Consider the following 18450-nt stretch of genomic DNA (forward strand, 5'->3'; position numbering starts at 1 on the left):
TCGGTGGTATGATCGTTGACGGTGGAGCGTCGACAGTTGACATAGCCGGTGGAGTCATCGTCAACGGGGCCGCCGTCGACGGCAAAGACATTCCTGTTGTCGACGATGTCTCCGTCAACAGTTCCTTCGCCGACGGTGTCTTCGTCGGCGAGCCCTTCGTCGACGATGCTTTCGTTGACGGAGTCGACGTCGACGATATTGGCTTCGACGTCGAGGTTGTCGCCGATGCTGTCGTCGGCGAGGTCAGCGTCGACTGGGTCTTCGCCGTCGACGGTGTCTTCTTGATGGCTATCGTCGACGACAAAGCTTTACCTGCCGTCGATGGGGTCACTGTTTTCTTCGACGATGAAGATGTCGTCAACGATATCGTCGTCGACTATGTCGAAACAGGCTTCTTGAAGGTGTGAACTTCCTTCACAGAAGTTGTCTTAGCCAGGACCCCTGAAGACTTTTTTGATGTCTTCTTTTGAGGAGGAGCGTAGGGCTAGGGGAAGCCACCTTTGGTCTCTTCAGAGATAATTTTGAGGAGACTGAAGAACCTTCACTCTCCTCAGAGGAATCAAGGTGGTCTCTGTCCTTCAGCCTCTCGAGCCAAATTAAGAGGCCCCCCTTCATGGTCCTTGAGGGTTTTAGTGGAAAAGGTACGACATACCTTCCAGTCCTTAGCAGAATGATCCGGATACAGGCAGTCTTTATGCTGGTCATCAATATGTAGCCTTTTCTTTCCACAAGAACCACAGGATCTAAAAAGACCCTTTTTTGGTGTGTCAGCCATACTCTCAAGGAATCACTGAAGAAACAGGAAAAAAAATATAACCTAAAACACTGGAAACCAGTTGTCAAGAAACAAACCTGAGCAGAGCTCAGAGGAGACTCCCTTAGCACAACGTGCTGTAGAAAATCTGAGGGACTGAGGCTCCTTCCAGGAGGGTTCTAGAGGGAGGTGGCAGCTGATTGGCTCTTTTCTAGAGTTTGGTCCTTTTTAGAAAAGGGCAGGGATATGTTACTAATGTGAGGCCTATAGGCCTATTTCTCTATATGTCTATAGGACATTACTTTGTTTATATACCGGGGACTCCCATTCCGACGAAGGGGAATGATTCAGGCATGTGAATCTATGAAAGACACCCATAATACTGGATAATGCCGATCAATGCCTCTCGCTCAATTGTGCTGTAATTGGCTTCCGCACTACTGAGAGAGCGAGAGGCAAAGGTTTGTGAGGTTCACATCATGAATGAAGTTATTTTACATTGTTGAGACACACCTATTGGATTTTATGTTTATTTGAAAAAGAGCATATGTACTGCTAAGAATTGATTTTTTACCATGAATGTAGGTCTTGATTTGGAAGCAGTGTGGGGATTGTGCTCTTTCAAGGAATGTGTGAGTTTGTGAGTTGCACAAGACACTTTACCTTTGTGTCCTATGCAGCATTCACTGTTGTTCTGGTGCATTTTCCATCTTGGGGGATGCGGGGGTGGGAGGGGGGGGGGGAACGAGCATTGCTCAAAATGATTACATTAAATATGTTGCTCTGGTTTTTACAGGTGATTTTATCTAGTGTCATGCCTTGCTTCAGCACCATAGGTTTCAAGCTCAATTTTTACATGCAGGGAGTAGGAATGAAGATTGAACTTGGTGATCTGATGCTGCATGTAAGCTTAAGTAAGCAGGTACACAGGGTGTAGCCGGACAATATGGCCGTCGGGACGTACATTTTCTGGCTCCAAGCATGATGTCTGAATCCTGGGTCATCCAGCCACCTAGGAGTGGAATAAGGGCAACAGACTCTTGACTGCTGTGACAGAGCCGCTACCCCCAGACTGAGGCTGGTCAGGACCACGCCAGTCTGTGGCGCTCGGAGTGAGCAGCTGCTTTATAGGGCGGCCATGGACTGTTGCTGGCCCTATTGGGAGCCTTGCCAGTCCCTGGGAGGCTGGTTTGCCGCATGCAGCCTCGGGACAGCGTCAGTTGGCTGCGGCCTCAGGGCTGCCAGGGAGTGGAGGGTCTCTCAGTGGACAGTGGCTAGATCCGCATTTAATGGTGGCCGAGTGGGTGTCGGTTTATTCGGCAGCAGAGTTGACCGACGCAGAGAAGTGGTGAGATACCATCTGGGAGGCTTTCGTGCTGTGTCCCCTCTGGCCACGGAGAGGAGGTTGCTGGGTCCCACCTACCACATGGTGCCTGCGGACCCAGGCCACACCTGGATAGGGGCAGGGTCTAGAGATGGGTGGGGGCACAGTGCATGAGGTCTGGAGGTGCCCAGGACAGACTCCGGCCCAGAAGACGGCGCTGTAATGGAGTTGGGCCTCAGGCTGCGTTGGGGCTAAAAATACCTGGTCTGTGCTAGACTCAGCACTGATGTGACAAACCCTGTCCCAAGGGCAAACAAAACCAGCGGATTACATTAGAGAAGAGAGAGAGAGAGAGAGAGAGAGAGAGAGAGAGAGAGAGAGAGAGAGAGAGAGAGAGAGAGAGAGAGAGAGAGAGAGAGAGAGAGAGAGAGAGAGAGAGAGAGAGAGAGAGAGAGAGAGAGAGAGAGCGAGAGAGAGCGAGAGAGAGAACGCAATAAAGAAAGAGAAAAGGAAAGAGAAAGAAAGAAAGAGCGGGAAAGAGAAAGAGCAGGTAAGAGAAAGGGCAGAAAAGAGAGCAGGAGAAAGAGACTAAGAAAAAAGAGGGAGAGAAAGAGGGAGCAAGAGGGAGGGGAGAGGGCAAGAGAGAGAAAGAGCACCTGAAGGTGGAGAGGCACCCAGCGGGTCTTGGCCGAGTTTTTGGACAGCCTGCTGTTGGCCTCCTGTGGGGCGCCGCCTCTGGGTGGGGTAGGGCAGGGAGCCAGGACGGCCTGGTTGGAATGGCTGACAATCCCTTGGGTGCATGTCGGTCATTGGTGCCCAGAGGTGAGGAATGGATGACCCTGGCAGGAGATGGTGTTTACAGGTACTGTCCTTGGGTGGCATGTGCATGAGCACCCAGGGGGCCGTGGGGGTAGGGGGGTGTGAGGGGGTGTGGTGCGGGCAGTGCAGGTGGGAGTTGTTGCTGCGGTGTGGGTGTGAGGGCTCCTCCCCTCACCACTGAAGAATGGTAGCCCAGTCTGTTGAGGTCTGTGGGGTGGGGGTGGCGCACCTGCCCCTCTGACCCACCCATGGATTATGGGCCCTTGCCTGGACTAGGAGCTCAGAGGCTGCTCGCTGCCTGCAGGGAGAGAAGTGCTGGAAGGAGTTGTGTTATGCTCTCTGGTGCGTCAATCAGGGGGAAGGACAAGTTGTTGTGCTTGCACTCCAGCAATACCTTCACGCGATACATACCGCCCCAGCAACCTTCTCAGCTGATTACTTGTCAGGGAGGTGCAGACTCTGCATGTGCGTCCCCGGAGTTGGAGCCCTCAAGTGTGAAGCTACAGATGGCTATTCAGGGCTCTCGAACAGCCCTTGAGCAAAAAATATAAACTGTTTCTATTTAGGTCAATCTGTTCAACCCGGACTTGCGAAAGGTGGCTGATAAGGTAACTGCAGCGAAGGGTCATAATGTGACTCTGCAAGGAGATGTATTCTCCCTTAAGCACATGGCTAGGCAGACTACAGTTACTCATGAGTTGGTACACAGGGTGGAAGACATGGAGGACTGTGCCTACTGCAAAAATATTTGGGTGCTGGGGTACCTAGAGAGGGCTGAAGGTGTATCAGCGCATGCCTTCTTAGAAGACTGGATGAAGCAGCAGCTTAGACCACAGGGTATTTCGCATTTCTCTGTGGCTGAGCAAATGCACAAGGCCTTGCTGCTACTCCCACCGGCTGGTGCACCTACAAGGACCATCATTGCTAAGATATTGAACTATCGGGAAAGGGATTGTATATTATGCCCTGCCCCTTGTTTTAAAAACAGTAAGATTGAAATTATCCGGACAACACTAGAAAGATGCAGGAGCAGTGGAAATCATTCCTGACTGTTAAGCAGAAACTGCGTGCACTGCAGCTGAAGTAAATCCCTTTGTACCCCTCAAACTGGAAGGTCATTTTGAAGGAGAAGGCACATTTTTTCGGGAAACTGGAAGAGGTCTAGGAATGACTGGAGATGTGGGACCAAATAGCCCACATCTCCAACTGGTAGGGAGGGGAGAGGGCTTGAATGCTCAGGCCCGGAGGATGAGCCTGTCTGTGGTTCTTGATATAACCGGCCCCGGCAAGGGCCACCAGATTCTTGGCCATCGTATTTGCTTCAAGACACAATCCAGGAAGACCGCACAATGCAGGTGTCGAGGGTACTGCCTCGCTAGCGCACAGGGAAGCAATCGTTTTTTCCCACGACTGGCTTGGCACCTGGCATCCCCAGTGTCACAACTGACTGTGTGCCAAGCACCTTGACTCAACGCGGAACTAACTCTACTGTTCATGTTATGTTTTTTCACATTTTCAGTGAGGCTTCACTGGCGGACGGGGAGAGATTTTTATGGGGCTTCTGCTGCTTATGCAGTTTTGCTTCACTCCTGGGGTGAAGGTGACGCATGTTGGCGGTCTTTTTGGGCTCTTGTGGCCTGCAATCCTATTTCTATGGAGGGTGGCTGGGGCTCCGAATCTGAAATCAGTGGTTACTGTGATGGTTGTTTTTGGATCCCCCCCACCCGGAGGGGAGTGGGAACGGCAAGTGCTTTTGTTAGTTTATGTGGCCGGGTAGGAGGGCTGTGTGGGTCATGAGTTTGGCAACCTGTCAATGTTGAACGGGGTAGGGGGTGATCTATTGGTCCTGGCACATGTAATGGATGGACATATGTAGGTCTAATGTTACCCTCGGTTTGTCCGGGGGGGGGGCATTCTTTGTTAGAGTTTTACTGTTGTTTTCTGATTTGATGCAGGTCGGGAGGGTCGTTGCAGTGGTGATGGCCATGTAGGAATTCCTATCCTGCAATGTCACAGACATGGGGGATGAATATAAATTATTGACGTGGAATGTCCGCAGGCTGGGGTCCTACACTAAGCAGGACAGGATGCACTCCTTTCTGAAGCGTCATAAAATAAGCATAGCCTGTCCAGTATCCAAAGGAGATGCACTTAGATGATGGGGAGGTAGAGCAGCTGGCTAAGAAGTGGAGGGGTCAGGTGATCAATGCCTTCTACGCTACATATGCCGAGGGGGGGGGGGGGGGGGGGGGGGTTGGGTGGAATCAGGTATTCTGTTTTCCCTTACTTATGCGGAGGCTGATATGTGCTACTGCAGGGTACGCTGGATATGAAGACTATGACCCTGCTCAATACCTATGCTCCCAATGTGGACAATCCATACTTCTTTTACAGGGTACAGGACTTGGTCAGTCAGGATGCAGATGCATCCCTCTTGTGGTTGTGCGACTTTGTGTGATCAATGTGAAACTTGATAGAATGCTGCCAAAGGCAGGCACTAAGCCTCATATGACTACAGCCATGGGGGCAGTGATGAGAAATTTGGGACTGGCTGACGCTTGGTGTGCTCTCCACCCATTGCTTAAGGCATTTACATGCCACTCCCTTACTCACAACACATTCATTATACTATACAGGGTGTTAGTGGCAGGAATCCTCCTCGCTGAGTTGGTGGTTGTCTCACACTTAGCCAGATTCTTGTCTGATCACTCCTCGGTTTTCTGCACGCTAAATAGGTGGGGGTTACGGTGCACAGAACGATGTGGGGATTCCCAGTGGAAGTCTAGTTGTCGGCAGTTGGTAGGGAGTCACTGTCTCAGGCGTTGACCGACTAGATGGAGCACAACTGGGAAACACCCTTTAGCAGAGTCACCAAATGGGAGGATATAAACGTAGTGTTGCACAGGCAGTACTTAGGGTTAACATGTGGGGTGAGGCGCCAGCTACAGAAGGAGCTTCATATGGCAGATGCTTGGCTGGCCAGCATACAAGAGCGGGACTCACCTGATCCGGTATTTTGCAGGGATGAGGATGAGATAAAATGTAAATGTAAATTGATACTTGTATAGCGCACTACTCACCTGCAAGGGTCTCAAGGCGCTTGTACGAATACCGCTGTGGAACCCATCCTGGCTTTCCCTGTGAGGCGTCCACTCCTGGGCACCCCCAAGGTGGAGGCCAGGCATTCTTAGCGTTGTGGGGGCCGTTGTGGAGATTAAGCAAGCTATTGCCCGGAGTTGCAGAGTGGGACTCTATGATTGGAATAGGCACCGAGGCGAGAATTATCAGGTCCGTGGAATTTTTGAGCCCAAGACCCGCCGAGGCGGGGAATTGAACCCTGGTCCCGGGCTAGATCTCTGCATCAGGGTCTGCCGCTCTAACCATTGAGCCACACTTCTCCACAGAGGGGATGCTTGAGATTGACTGGACAAGTACTCACTGAAACAGTACAGTAAGAGATTTCATTGAGAAGGGGACAAGTTGGGAACGCTCCTGGCAAAGATTCTGCGCAGGGAGACAGCTGTTGCCCTCATCTCCCACTTGATCACAGAGGACGAAGCGGCAGTGACCTTGAGGGCTGACATTGTGACCGCTTTTTGATGTCACCTGGAGGGGGTGTACTGGTAGCACCCGCAAATTACCTTGGACATCGTACAGGCATTCCTGGGCCATTTAAAGCTTCTGTAAGTTGGCTCATTAATGGCTGCCATGCTGGACTCAGACCTTGCATTGGATGAGTTGCATGCGGCACTGCAGATGCTCCCCAAGTCTAAGGCACCTGGGAGACAGGTTCCCAGCAGACGTCTACCAGGAGTCCTCACCTACCCTCACGCAGGGTCCCCTTGAGGTCTTCCTGGAAGCCAGGGAGAGGGGGTGCTACCGCCCACTATGATGGAGGGAGAGATTTGCATGTTACCCATACCGGGTGGAGACAGGGTGGATCCTGCGGCATACATGCGCTCACTATGATAAACACGGACATCAATGTATTATGTAAATTACTGCCCAACAGCTTGAACACGGTGATGAGAGGACTGATGTACAAGGACAAATGGAAATGCATCCCAGGCCGTAATACGGGGATGCATCTCAGGCAGCTGACCCATGTGCTTTATGAAGCAAAGAGCGGGTATGAGGAAATGGCGTTGGTATCGACAGACCTAGAAATTTCCTTCAAGACTGTGGATTGAGATACCTGCTTGAAGTCCTGTGGGTAATAGTTTTGGGCTTGAATCCGTTTACTGTATACTGGCCCTAGTGCAAGGGTCCGGGTTGGGAGGTCTCGGGCTGACAGTTGGTAATCGTGTAGGGGGGACTCTGTAAGGCTTTACACTGTCTTCTCCATTATTTGCTTTAGCGATTAAGCCGCTGGCGGTGCTGGGCAACGAGAAATTGTATGGTGGTCGCATAGAGATGGGGGCAACAAGTCATTTATTGCAGACACTGCTCCGGCTACTGGATGAGTTTGATGACATGTCCAGTCTGCATATCAACCATAGGAAGTCATTACTGTTCCCTCTGGTAGAGTTGGTGGGGACTGCGATGGAACAGCTGCCTGATATCGGGCTGAGATGGGAACTAGGCCACTTCCTTTATCTGGGTGTAGTGGGGGCGGACACTAATGTATGTATGTATGTATTTGGTAGGCGCGTATATCACCAGTAGGTCTCATAGCGCCAGCAGATACTCAGAGAAGTCAGAGGAGGGCAGCAGTTGTGGCACAATATGGGGCGGGAGCTGGACTTGCTGAGTTTGTCGGTGTCCTTTTCGAACACATCGCCTATGTGACTTAGAGCCAGGATTGCTATCTCCAAGATGGTGCTGCTGCTGCGCTGTCTGTACATCCTATAACACTCCTTGTACTCTTGGCCCTTCAGAGCGTTCAGGCAGCTTGATTCCTTACTCACCTTCCTTCTTTGGGTGGGAACGCGCAGTAGGGTAGCTCAGGTTAACTTGATGAGAAGCTATGAGGAGGGCAGCCAGGAGGTGAGATGGCTGGAGATTTATTATTTTGCTACCTCTATGCAGCATGCTGCTCGGTAGCAACTGGGAGAAATGGCTATTGGCTGGAATGGTTGATGATGTTGAGCTTTCAGCGTTGCTGATTGAATATCAGATGATTTACCATATGTGGTTAGACAGATTGCATGTGGGGGAACTTTGTGCCTGTAGTGCTTAAAAGGGTGCCCTTCCATCCGGAACACCTGGTTGGGGGCTCTTGTTCTGGTGCAGTGCAAGGAGGCTGGCATGACTTTTCAGGTGTTGTGAACTGCTGGGGGATTTATACCCCAATGAGAGTTTCATTTCCTTTAAGGATACACAGGCAGAGTAATTTTCTACACTACGCTGGCTTGGCTGAAATTGCCAAGCAGACTTGGATGACTTTTTCTGCAGCGTCGCCTGCTTCTGGCGCACTGGGGGGCATGTTGGCCTGTGGGTCGGGACAGCACCTGGTGCCCTAGCTGTATAAAGCTATGGTTGCTGTTGTTGCTGGTCAGCTTTTTGCGTGCCCGGCTGGCATGGGAGGTGGATTTGGGTGCTCTCCTGCCGGACGTTGACTGGACCCAGGTTTGTGCCCTGACGAGGACTGTTCTTGCTTTAAACTGGTCCATTTTCATTTCCTTCATCGCACCTATGTGACGCCCCTAGCTTTGCAGCAGATGTCCTGGACTCAATCCTCGGTGTGCCCATGCTGCAATTCCTTGGGGTCGATATCCTACATATGACCTTAGTTTGGAGGGGGGTGGCTATCACATGGATGGGGCAGTGTGCCCACTGATAGAACACCGGAATAGAGATGTAGCTGAGTTATCATTGGCAGAGGAACAATACATATAGCCTAGTAGGAGGGACGAGAAGCTAGGGAACGATCTGTATGCCTGGGTGGCCCTGGGAGATAGATTGCAGCCCCTGGAGATACACCATTGAGTGGGTATATCACAGACTCAGACAAATAGAGGCCCACTGATTTAGTGCATCAAGATGCCAAAGATTGTGTGCTCTACATATCTCATGGTATCGTTGATGGTGGATTGCCTCCTGCAAATTTATATTGTCAAAGTAATAGTACCTTCCTACAGTTGCTCACTCTGTACTGTGTACTCTGTACTGTAGAATTGTGTGGCAAGAGCTGCACTGCTAGTTGCAGCTGCTAATCAGAAACTGCAAAAATAAAGGTTTAAAAAAGTAGGCAGGTTCACAACTGGTCCATGAACCTATTATTCCTCAAACTGATCTGATCTAGATGCAGCACATTCTTCGAAACACCTAGCAATGAGTGTCTCTTAAGGATTCAGAGATGCACTATCTTTAGCTCATACATTAATTCATGGATTTTCTATGTTAATGCATGTGCTGTAAGCAGCTCAGTTTTAAGAACCCAGAGAATGGACCTCTCCCAGGCATGGCATGTTTGCTAAAGTTGTTCATGAAGTGGGCTTTGTCCTTCTGTAAAAGGAGATACAGATCCTAAAGGCAGGGTTTTCAGACCATCACCATGTAATACCACAAACTGTAGTAATGGGTCCAGAAATTGAATGGAGATGTTAGTATTCAGATGTGATCTTTGTAGCCAGAATCTAGCTTGAAACCTGCGCTTTCAAAAAGCAATGCTTGGTACCATGCTCAGTGAGATCCTGCTCGGACTTCAGCTGTGAACCTGCTGCCAATACATAGCAAAGTGTAGTAAACAATATGCACATATTAAGCCATATGAGTTGAGCCATGGCCTAATAAAGGGATTCAAAGTAGGTCAAGGGGCATCCAGGAGGAGCAAAGATGGTCAAGAAGGCATAATAAGTGGCTTACCATGGCCCTATTGGGTCATAGCGAGAGCGTCCATCAGAAAAAATTGATTAGAGGTAGAGGATGCACTTTTATGACTTAAAGTGCAGTTCAGTAAAAGACAGTTCGGTTAAGTTTTATCAGTTAAAATCAGTTTTAACTGAAAACCCCAAAAATGCTTAATATACTGTATTATATCAAATTGATAAAACATGTGCTGGCTGTGTATTCTATTGGAATCTGATATACCAAGCCACAAAGTACTACTGAATTTGAAAAAAAAGTAGAACTAAAAAATGGTCCCTCTTCAAACATATTTGTCCAGTATTTTTCATAGTATAATGATGGTACTTCCTCTTTTTAAGTGCCATCTCACAATATTCAAACAGGCCTGAAATGGGGTTGAAAACTCTTTCATGTTTAAACCAGCGGTCCTATAAGAAGAGGCATAGGAAAGCAAATATGCATATACTGGAGGAACGGATGAGAACGCGAGAGGGAGATGATCAACATTCAGACATGAAAAAGATGCATTTTCATTGAAGTTTCTTGCGCATGGGGGCACACACAGGCACCCACCCCTTTACCACCCCACAGCAACTCCCTCTGCACCACTTACCTCAAACTCTGGCAGAAAGGTGATCTGTGTTGATGCTCCACCTAAGTCCAACGTCCCAAAGGTTTGGCTTCTTTCGCCATACAGCTGACCTGCAACCAACAGCTCCAAGATAAGAAAACGACCAATGCTATGTCACACCACATCACCACTGTCCTGTCCCCTAGCAATTTACTGCCTACTAAATGATCAGGCATATGTGCCATGTCCCACAACACTTGTCACAGCTATCATAAGCACTAGTGCACTGATTAGTTGTCTGGGAAAGCAGAGCAGGAAGGCCAAATGCAAAAAGCAATTTTAAGTAAGAAACCTTACATTCACCATGTTGATAATCGTATTCAGAAAAAAGAAAATAGGGATGTGCAGCTTTTTTATATTGTGCCTATGATACATGTTTTTGGCGTAGCACTGCCACGTGTACAGAAGAAAACAGAGATAAACTATTATGTACTGTGTTTATGAGAATGCATACTTTCACTGTATATTGCTGCTATGTGAATCCTGAAATAAAAACGATTAAAAAGAAAAAACCTTACTTCCAGACACCCCTCTACTCAAGACGTAATCCCCAACTATGCTTAAATATGAGGAAACTCCCTTTTAACATTAGTAAATTCAAAAGGTTTGATCCTTGCACTCCAATGTAGACAAAAGCAATAAAAATACACCGGCAGCAGTGCAAAACAATTAATAAGCATTGGCCAAGCCAATAGATTTCACTTTGCTAATGCGTGTTCTCTTGCGCTATTGGCTTTGCCAATGTTTGTACATTTGCGTTGCAAGTACTGGCAAAGTGAGGAAGGTGATCACTGAGGAGTACTCTTACCATGTAACATTCTACAAAATACCGGGACCTTCAAGGACATGCCACCAAGCCGATGGCAACCATTTAAAACTACATGACAGCAAATGGCTGAAGGGGTTTAACCAAAAGCCCATACTCAGTATAAATATTCTGCAAACTATATGCTCTAAGAAGTAGTAACATTAGGTCGCCAATAGGCTGCTAAACTGTCTGTAAATGAAACCTAAAAATACAGGATTGCTTTGTGCGAAGAAATACATGCCTGAGATAAAGATTTAAATTTGTCAGGACAGAGTGTACTTTTCAGACGTAAAATATTCCCTCATTCCTCATACATTCTAATGGGGGCAGAACAAACAGCCAAGGAGTTTCAAGATGGCGGGTTGAAGTCGCCACGGAGTTGCAGCCCTGACGGAGGTTCCCTGCTTCCTGCTGTCCGGAGGAAACTATATGAGAAAAACTACGAGGAGATGAGAGGTCATATACAACTGATGCTATAGCACAAAGGAGGCAAAAGAAAAAAGGGGGAAACGAGGGCGAAAACTAATATTAATAGAAGCATCTACCTCGTGGTGTTGGACACTGCTGGATGCTGCGGTTTTTTCAAGGACGGCCTGGGTGGCTTCTGTTGGCTTCCTGACTCCCGATTCCACAGCTGCTCAGAGGATCGTGGCTTGTCTGGTCGGGTCTCGCGTTCCTGGCGGCTCCGACTGCGGCTCCGACTGCTCTAACTGTTCCCGTGAAGCTGCGGGTGCGGGCTGGCTCGACAATCGACATGGCACCAAAGAATCTACCCAGGTCTACCCGCGCTCGTAGGGGCGCTGCCACAGAGACTTTGGCCTTTGCCAATGGAGGGGACATCACTGCAGGAGCAGCAGGAACAGCGGCGACGGCAACAGCGACCGCCTCCTTGCCGGCTTCAATTTCCAAGAAAACCGAGTCACAGCCGGGTAAGCAAATAATCCGCGCCCCGCTGTTTGTCACTTCCGAAAAGGCCAGGAGTGCTAAAGTCAGCGGGAATAAAACGATTACTGGATACAATGTTGCTCTCAGCAATAATTACTGCAACAGTGTGGTAACTCCCTCTGAGCTGGCCGTGAGCTGCAGCACTGCCAATACTGCTAAACCAGTTCAGTCTAGCGGAGCTCACTTTGACTCGGGCTCGGATTTAACACATAAAATGCTTTCCACAACAGATAGAGTAATTTTGGAGTATGAAGCCAACTCGAGTGTACTTGAGAGTACTGAGAATACCAGTGGCTCCGAGGGAGTTGATAGCATAATACCGGCTGAGACTGCTGAGATTGCCAAAACTGCACTTGAATGTCCACAGGCGACAGATCAAGCAGAGATCATTAAAAGCTTAGATCCAGCGACCAATAGTGTGATTTCTCTTGCTGGCCCTGAGACAGATAAACCCGCAGTAGGGGCAGTGGCGGAAAAGGCTTCGGATGCCATGGCAGACATAGTCGCTGTTACCACTGAAGGGGTAGAGGAATGCTCCAATGACGAGTATGAGGAGCTGATCAAAGAAGAGGACTTAAGCAATTCCCCTCAAGATGCAGATAAACTCTCAGGGCGCAAAAAGGGGAAGACTAAGGCGAAAAATAAACTAAAGAAAGGGAAGAATCCCAACGACTCTAACCTCTCTACTTAACCTCAACTTCGAATCTACGAGGGAAGCTTATTAGTGAGGAGAGCCCACTTAGAAAATGGATCCAGGCAAAAGGCGGTGTTAAGAGCATGGCGATGCGTTTAGCAGGCACTAGCCCAACAGAGGGCAACCACCCGAGAGACTGTTCCTCATCTGCCGGCTGTATTATATCTCCACCCACCCTACCTGCAGCACCTATAATACAAGCAGTTTCAAAATCAGCTTTATTGGATGAGGTTAACTCTCTCTCAGAACCTAGCAGTACTACAGCAGTATCTGGACCAGATTCTGCTCCATTGGCTACCCTGCCTTTAACTTTATCTATAGCTAATGCCGATGACGTGCCGGCTTTAACAACCCCAGAAGATCCAGAGGGTACCTTCTCCCCTCTCAATTTGATCCTAAAGACTTTAACGGATCATAGACAGGAAGTACAACAACACTTCCTGCAACTTAGGGAGGTTAAAAGTAAAATGCAAAATTCTCTACAGGAGATGACTAGTAAGCTTCAGGGAATTACACAAGACATCGAGGAATTACAGCAAAGGATGGTTGGTGTCGAAGAAGCATCTACCTGTACAGAGACCCTCACCAAGCAACATGATGCACAGATCTTGAATCTTCAGAACAAATTGGAAGATATGGAAAATCGCCAAAGGAGGCAGAATCTTAGACTCTTCGGTATATCAGAAGGTTCAGATCCAAGGGCATATGTTGTTAAACTGTTTCAAAGAGCTTTCCCTGATCTGTCAGATTGGGATTGGGACTAGCAACTCCAAAGAGTCCATAGACTACCCCTAATTCAAAGAAATAGAGAGAGTAAATTTCCTCGTCCCCTTTTGATTTATTTTGGGAATTTCCTTTTGAGACAGGCAGCATCACTTAAAGCTAGGCCTAATTCTCCTGTCACTATAGAGAATGTTACCTTTTTTGTTCGCTCTGATTTAAGCAAGGCTACTATGGAAAAACAATGGAAGCTACGCCAGCGTATAGATCCTTTCAAATCTCTGGGGGACAGGTGTTCCTTCAGGAACCAGCTCGACTTAAAGTAATTAAGGGGGGGGGCATACTTTTTTCTTCACAGATGACAGGGAAGCTGAACTAGCGCTTTCTAAATTTAGTTGAAAAACACTAATACTGATCAAGCTTGGTTACTTACTTAAAAAGGGAATTAAAGGGGATGTCAGAATGTCATATGAAGGGAACGGATACTTGGATTATAGCCTGTGACTTTCTAGTCAATGGGGATCTGCCATGTGTCACTTGTGAATTCTGGTTGTCTGCTTATTATCCCCTTTTTTTATTTTTTTCCTTTTTTCTTAGTAGTTTTTGATTAGAATAAACTGTAATCTATCGAAATTATCAGAGAAACTCTTTTCTTCTCGCTCCTCTTTTTCTTTTTTCTTTTTTTGTCTTTTCCTCGTAACAGTATGGGACCGCAGGGGGCAGACTCCGATGCTGCCACTCTGCAAGGCTGCCCAATCAACGGCAGCAAGACATGGAGGGGTGTCTCCCCCTAAGGGACAAGAGGGAGAGGGGTGGGATGGGTGGGTGTAGGGGGGGGTTGGGTTTGGGAGGGGGTGAAAATTTTAAAAATAACACGAGAATGAGATTTGCTGAATGTGACAATAGGGGAACAACAACATTTGTGATCAGAGCGGAAGGGGGCTATATATTAGCGGAATGTATCGGTTGAGATGTCTAGCCTGGAACGTTGCAGGCCTTAACAGCAGGAATAAGAGGCGATTAGTTCAAGAGGAGCATAAAATGTATAACCCCTATTTAGTATTACTATCAGAGACTCATATCTGTTACAAAGACAGGAAGTTACTCGGGCAACTGGGTTATGATGTAATAACCTGCTCAGCATTAAATGATTCAATTAGAGGGGTTGCCATTTTGAAAAAGAAGCAACTATGATTGGAAGTTGTTAAAACTGCTCTTGATAAGGTGGTAGATGGGCTATTGCTCAATTAGTTTTTGAAAACTGCAAATATGTATTTTGTGTTATATATGGACCAAACATTGATGATCCTACTATCTTTGATCGGTTAAATATGGAATTGTTGGAATGGGAAGGAGAGCTACTAATTATGGGAGACTTCAATTGCATAATGAATTATGAGATGGATACGACCAGGCGAGTAGCGTTCCAAAGGATGCGTAAGATAAGGGCTGCCATCCTAGAACTAGGGCGCATACATAATATAAAGGATGCCTGGCGAACTATATATCTTAAAGTAGCGGGATATACCTACTACTCTGCTCCTCACAAACTCTGTTCTCGTATAGACATGGCTTGGGTCTCTGATAGGATTTTAGATACCAGTACTATAGAAATATGCCCAAAGGTCACTTCAGACCACAATCTCATTCTCCTTGTCTTTAGTACTTCACAAAAAAAACAGGGTCCTAGGCTATTTTCATTTTACTACTCGATTCTTCATTTATTCTACTACTTAAAGAACATATCGTAGAGTTTATTCAAATTAATCTCAACTCCACCTTAATCACCTTTGTTTGGGATGCCTGCAAGGCCAGCATAACGGGATTTGTCCAACAGTTTGTCTGGAGGCAGGACTCAGAACTCAGAAAAGAAGCTAAAATTCTGGTAGCTAATATTCTGTCACTGGAAAATTAATTAGCGGATGCTTTGTGTCAGGGCTCCCAAACTACCGTTGAGTTGGGATGTAAGTTAGTTAATCTAAGATCCACCATGAAAAACACCCTTAGAGAAAAAAGTAGCATTAAACTACATAAATACCATCGGTCTCAATTTGAGAGTGGTGATAAAATCGGAAAGATTCTGGCCTATAAAGTTGCTGACGAAAAGGCCAATACATTAATCAAGACAATAAAGGGACCTTCCAACCTTATTTATAACCGGCCTGAACAGATAATGGAGCAATTAGTCAACTATTATAGAGCCCTGTATACTCCAGAAACTCTTCCTACTATGAACAGCATCCAAACTTATTTAGATACTCACATGATAAAGAATAGAGAAATAGAAGGACTTGACCAATTGGTTAAGGACATTACTATCACAGAGCTCAGGCTTGCAATTATTTTGCTCCCATCAGGTAAGGCTGCGGGGGAAGACATGCTCCCAGCAGAACTTTATAAAATCTGTATTGACGAATTGCTCCCTCTTTTCTGTCAGGTAATTAACACAATCGGCAAAGGCGGAAAGGCTCCTAATTCATGGAATACAGCAAAGATAGTTTAGAAAAAAACAAACCTGCTAATGAGTGTGGGTCATACAGACCCATTTCACTCATTAATACGGATGCAAAAGCATTTGCGAAAGTTCTTGCTACAAGACTGGCTCCTCTTATGCCGAAATTAGTTAACTCACAACAGCATGGATTCGTTATGGGTAGGGACACAACCGCCCATGTAAACATGGCGATAACTGCATTCGATGTAGCAGAGACTAATTCCACCCCACTCGGTATGATATTGTTGGATGCTGAAAAGACTTTTGACCGAGTGGGGTGGGATTATCTCTGGGCATTAATGACAACTTTTGGTTTCAAAGGCCAATATTTAAGGTGGGTACAGGCTCTATACGATCACCCTAATGCTAAAATCAGCTACTCTGGCATGGCATCTTCTAATTTTGCAATATCCAGGGGCACTCGGCAAGGGTGCCGTTTGTCGCCCTTGCTGTTTGGACTCTCTATGGAACCATTAATAAATGCACTACAAACTCAATCCTGAATTGCTCCCTTTGATTTTGGCCTACATTCCCTAAAAATTACAGCTTACGCTGACAATATCACTATATTCTCTACAGATATCAGAAGCTTTACACTGGATAACTAAGGAGGCCAATGGATTCGGGACAATTTCCGGATACAAGTTAAATATACATAAAACTCAGATAATAATGAACTATAAACCCCAGGCTCCAGTTCAAGGGATATGCAGGGCAGCTGTATATCTGGGTGTCAAAATTTCATCTAACATAGGCAACATGATTACACTCAATTATGAGGCTCTATTAAAAGAGGTGTCTGTCACACTGAAAAAATGGCACAAGGTCCCATTAAGTGTTTTAGGCCGGATTAATTTAATAAAAATGAAAATATTGCCAACATTTCTTTATTTATTTAGATCAATTCCTTTACGTGTCCATAATTCTTTTTTTTTAATTAGACTGGATCTTTAGTAGTTTTATTTGGGGGGTACAAAAAAGCACGTCGATCGATCTCCTCACTTAAGCTCCCATTCAATAAAGGGGGTCTTAACTTCCCCGATTTCAGACTATTTTTTTTGCAACTTTCTTAGGTCGTCTCTGCAGTCTATTCAATTCAAACACTAATTCTAACAATCAATATTATTATTATTATTTTTTTTTAATGAATTGTTTATTAAGAAAACACAAAATACATTTGCTGATTAAAAACACTCACAGAAACACATGCCCGCCCGCAATCCCCATTCAATATTCCACATAGGCACTAGAATATTAACACAGCCATGATGCCAACATCCCGAAGGTGGGCAGGCGGCATTCAAAGTCACAATAGTGGTTAATATAAGTGAATGGAGCATAGGAAGGGGCACCAGACAGAACTAGAGAATTGGAGAGCTACCACTCGCCATTCAGCAATTGCGCCCCAAAACTGGCACACAGGAGTGATCCGCGCACTTCAAGTCAACAACCCAACACCTCGTTCCAAGCAAGCAGGACACCCTATGCCAGCCGGTTCAGCAACCCTGTGGGGTTTAGCGTTACACCATTTGCCATGTCCTCAGCGTTCTCACTCCGCTTTCCAGCCATGTAGGCAGTATACAGTCCCCAGAAGCTTTTGGGTCGGTTCCTGGGCGGGAGCAGCTCACTGTAAAGTTCAGTCTGCGTGGAGCAGTAGAGCATGTCCCTGGACCACTGCTGTAAGGTGGGAGAAGGGCCCAGCAACCAGCACATCGCTACCCTCCTCGTGGCCAGTAGCAATCCCATGTCTACCAATCTGCGTATTGCCTTCGGAACAGCTTTTGTGTAGCCCAAGAGAGCGACCAGCGGTTCCATTGGGAGTTCCTGTTCTACGATCCTGCCCAGTTCAGCAAACACAGCCAGCCAGAAAGCGCTCACACCCGGGCATAGCCACGCCAGATGCAGAAAATCAGCCACCTCCACACGGCATCTCTCACATTCCGCAGTTTCACGCAGCCCATACCTGCACAGTCTCTCTGGCGTGTAATATACCCTGTTCAGGAATTTGAAGTGTACCAGGCGGTGTCTACCATGCAAGGACACCCTGCGAGTGATCATGCAACAATAGTACCAAGTTTGGATGTTCAGCTGCACATCCAAGTCGCTCTGCCATGCCAGTCTGGCTGCTGTGTATTTGTGTGCCCTCTGGGCCATCGCAGTCTTTTAGAGAACAGAAGTCCATTTACGTGGGGAAGGTGCCTTAATAAATTGCGCTAACTCACCAACCTCAGGGGGTTCCGTCATATCATCCCCTAAAAGCGCCCGTAAGGCCCCTCGCACTCTATGGAACTGGAATTTGTTTACCAATGTAAGATTCTCCGGAGGTCCATCAAGCTGTTCTACAGTACGGACCATGCCATCGCAAAAGAGGTCTCCCGCCTTCCTGCCATCCAGGGCCTGCAAGGCCCTGACTACGCCCTTCTCAGTGCAAGGACCCAACCATCGCAACCACTCTATGGGCAAGGCAGATGA

The 18450-nt window shown here is 47.1% G+C and overlaps 1 protein-coding gene across 4 annotated transcripts in view; it reads right to left on the reverse strand.

Annotated features, from left to right (window-relative positions):
• The window catches only part of ENTPD5 (ectonucleoside triphosphate diphosphohydrolase 5 (inactive)), a 408239-nt gene that overhangs the window by 158718 nt on the left and 231071 nt on the right, over window positions 1–18450 (reverse strand). For all 4 annotated transcript variants that reach the window (XM_086937471.1, XM_086937473.1, XM_086937472.1 and 1 more), the window contains one exon: window positions 10300–10388. In XM_086937471.1, coding sequence (XP_086793597.1) covers window positions 10300–10388 — 89 coding nt within the window. The remainder of the gene's footprint in view (window positions 1–10299; window positions 10389–18450) is intronic.

Source organism: Lissotriton vulgaris, chromosome 9 (assembly GCF_964263255.1).
Source record: "Lissotriton vulgaris chromosome 9, aLisVul1.2, whole genome shotgun sequence".
In the NCBI taxonomy this organism is placed as follows: Eukaryota; Metazoa; Chordata; class Amphibia; order Caudata; family Salamandridae; genus Lissotriton; species Lissotriton vulgaris.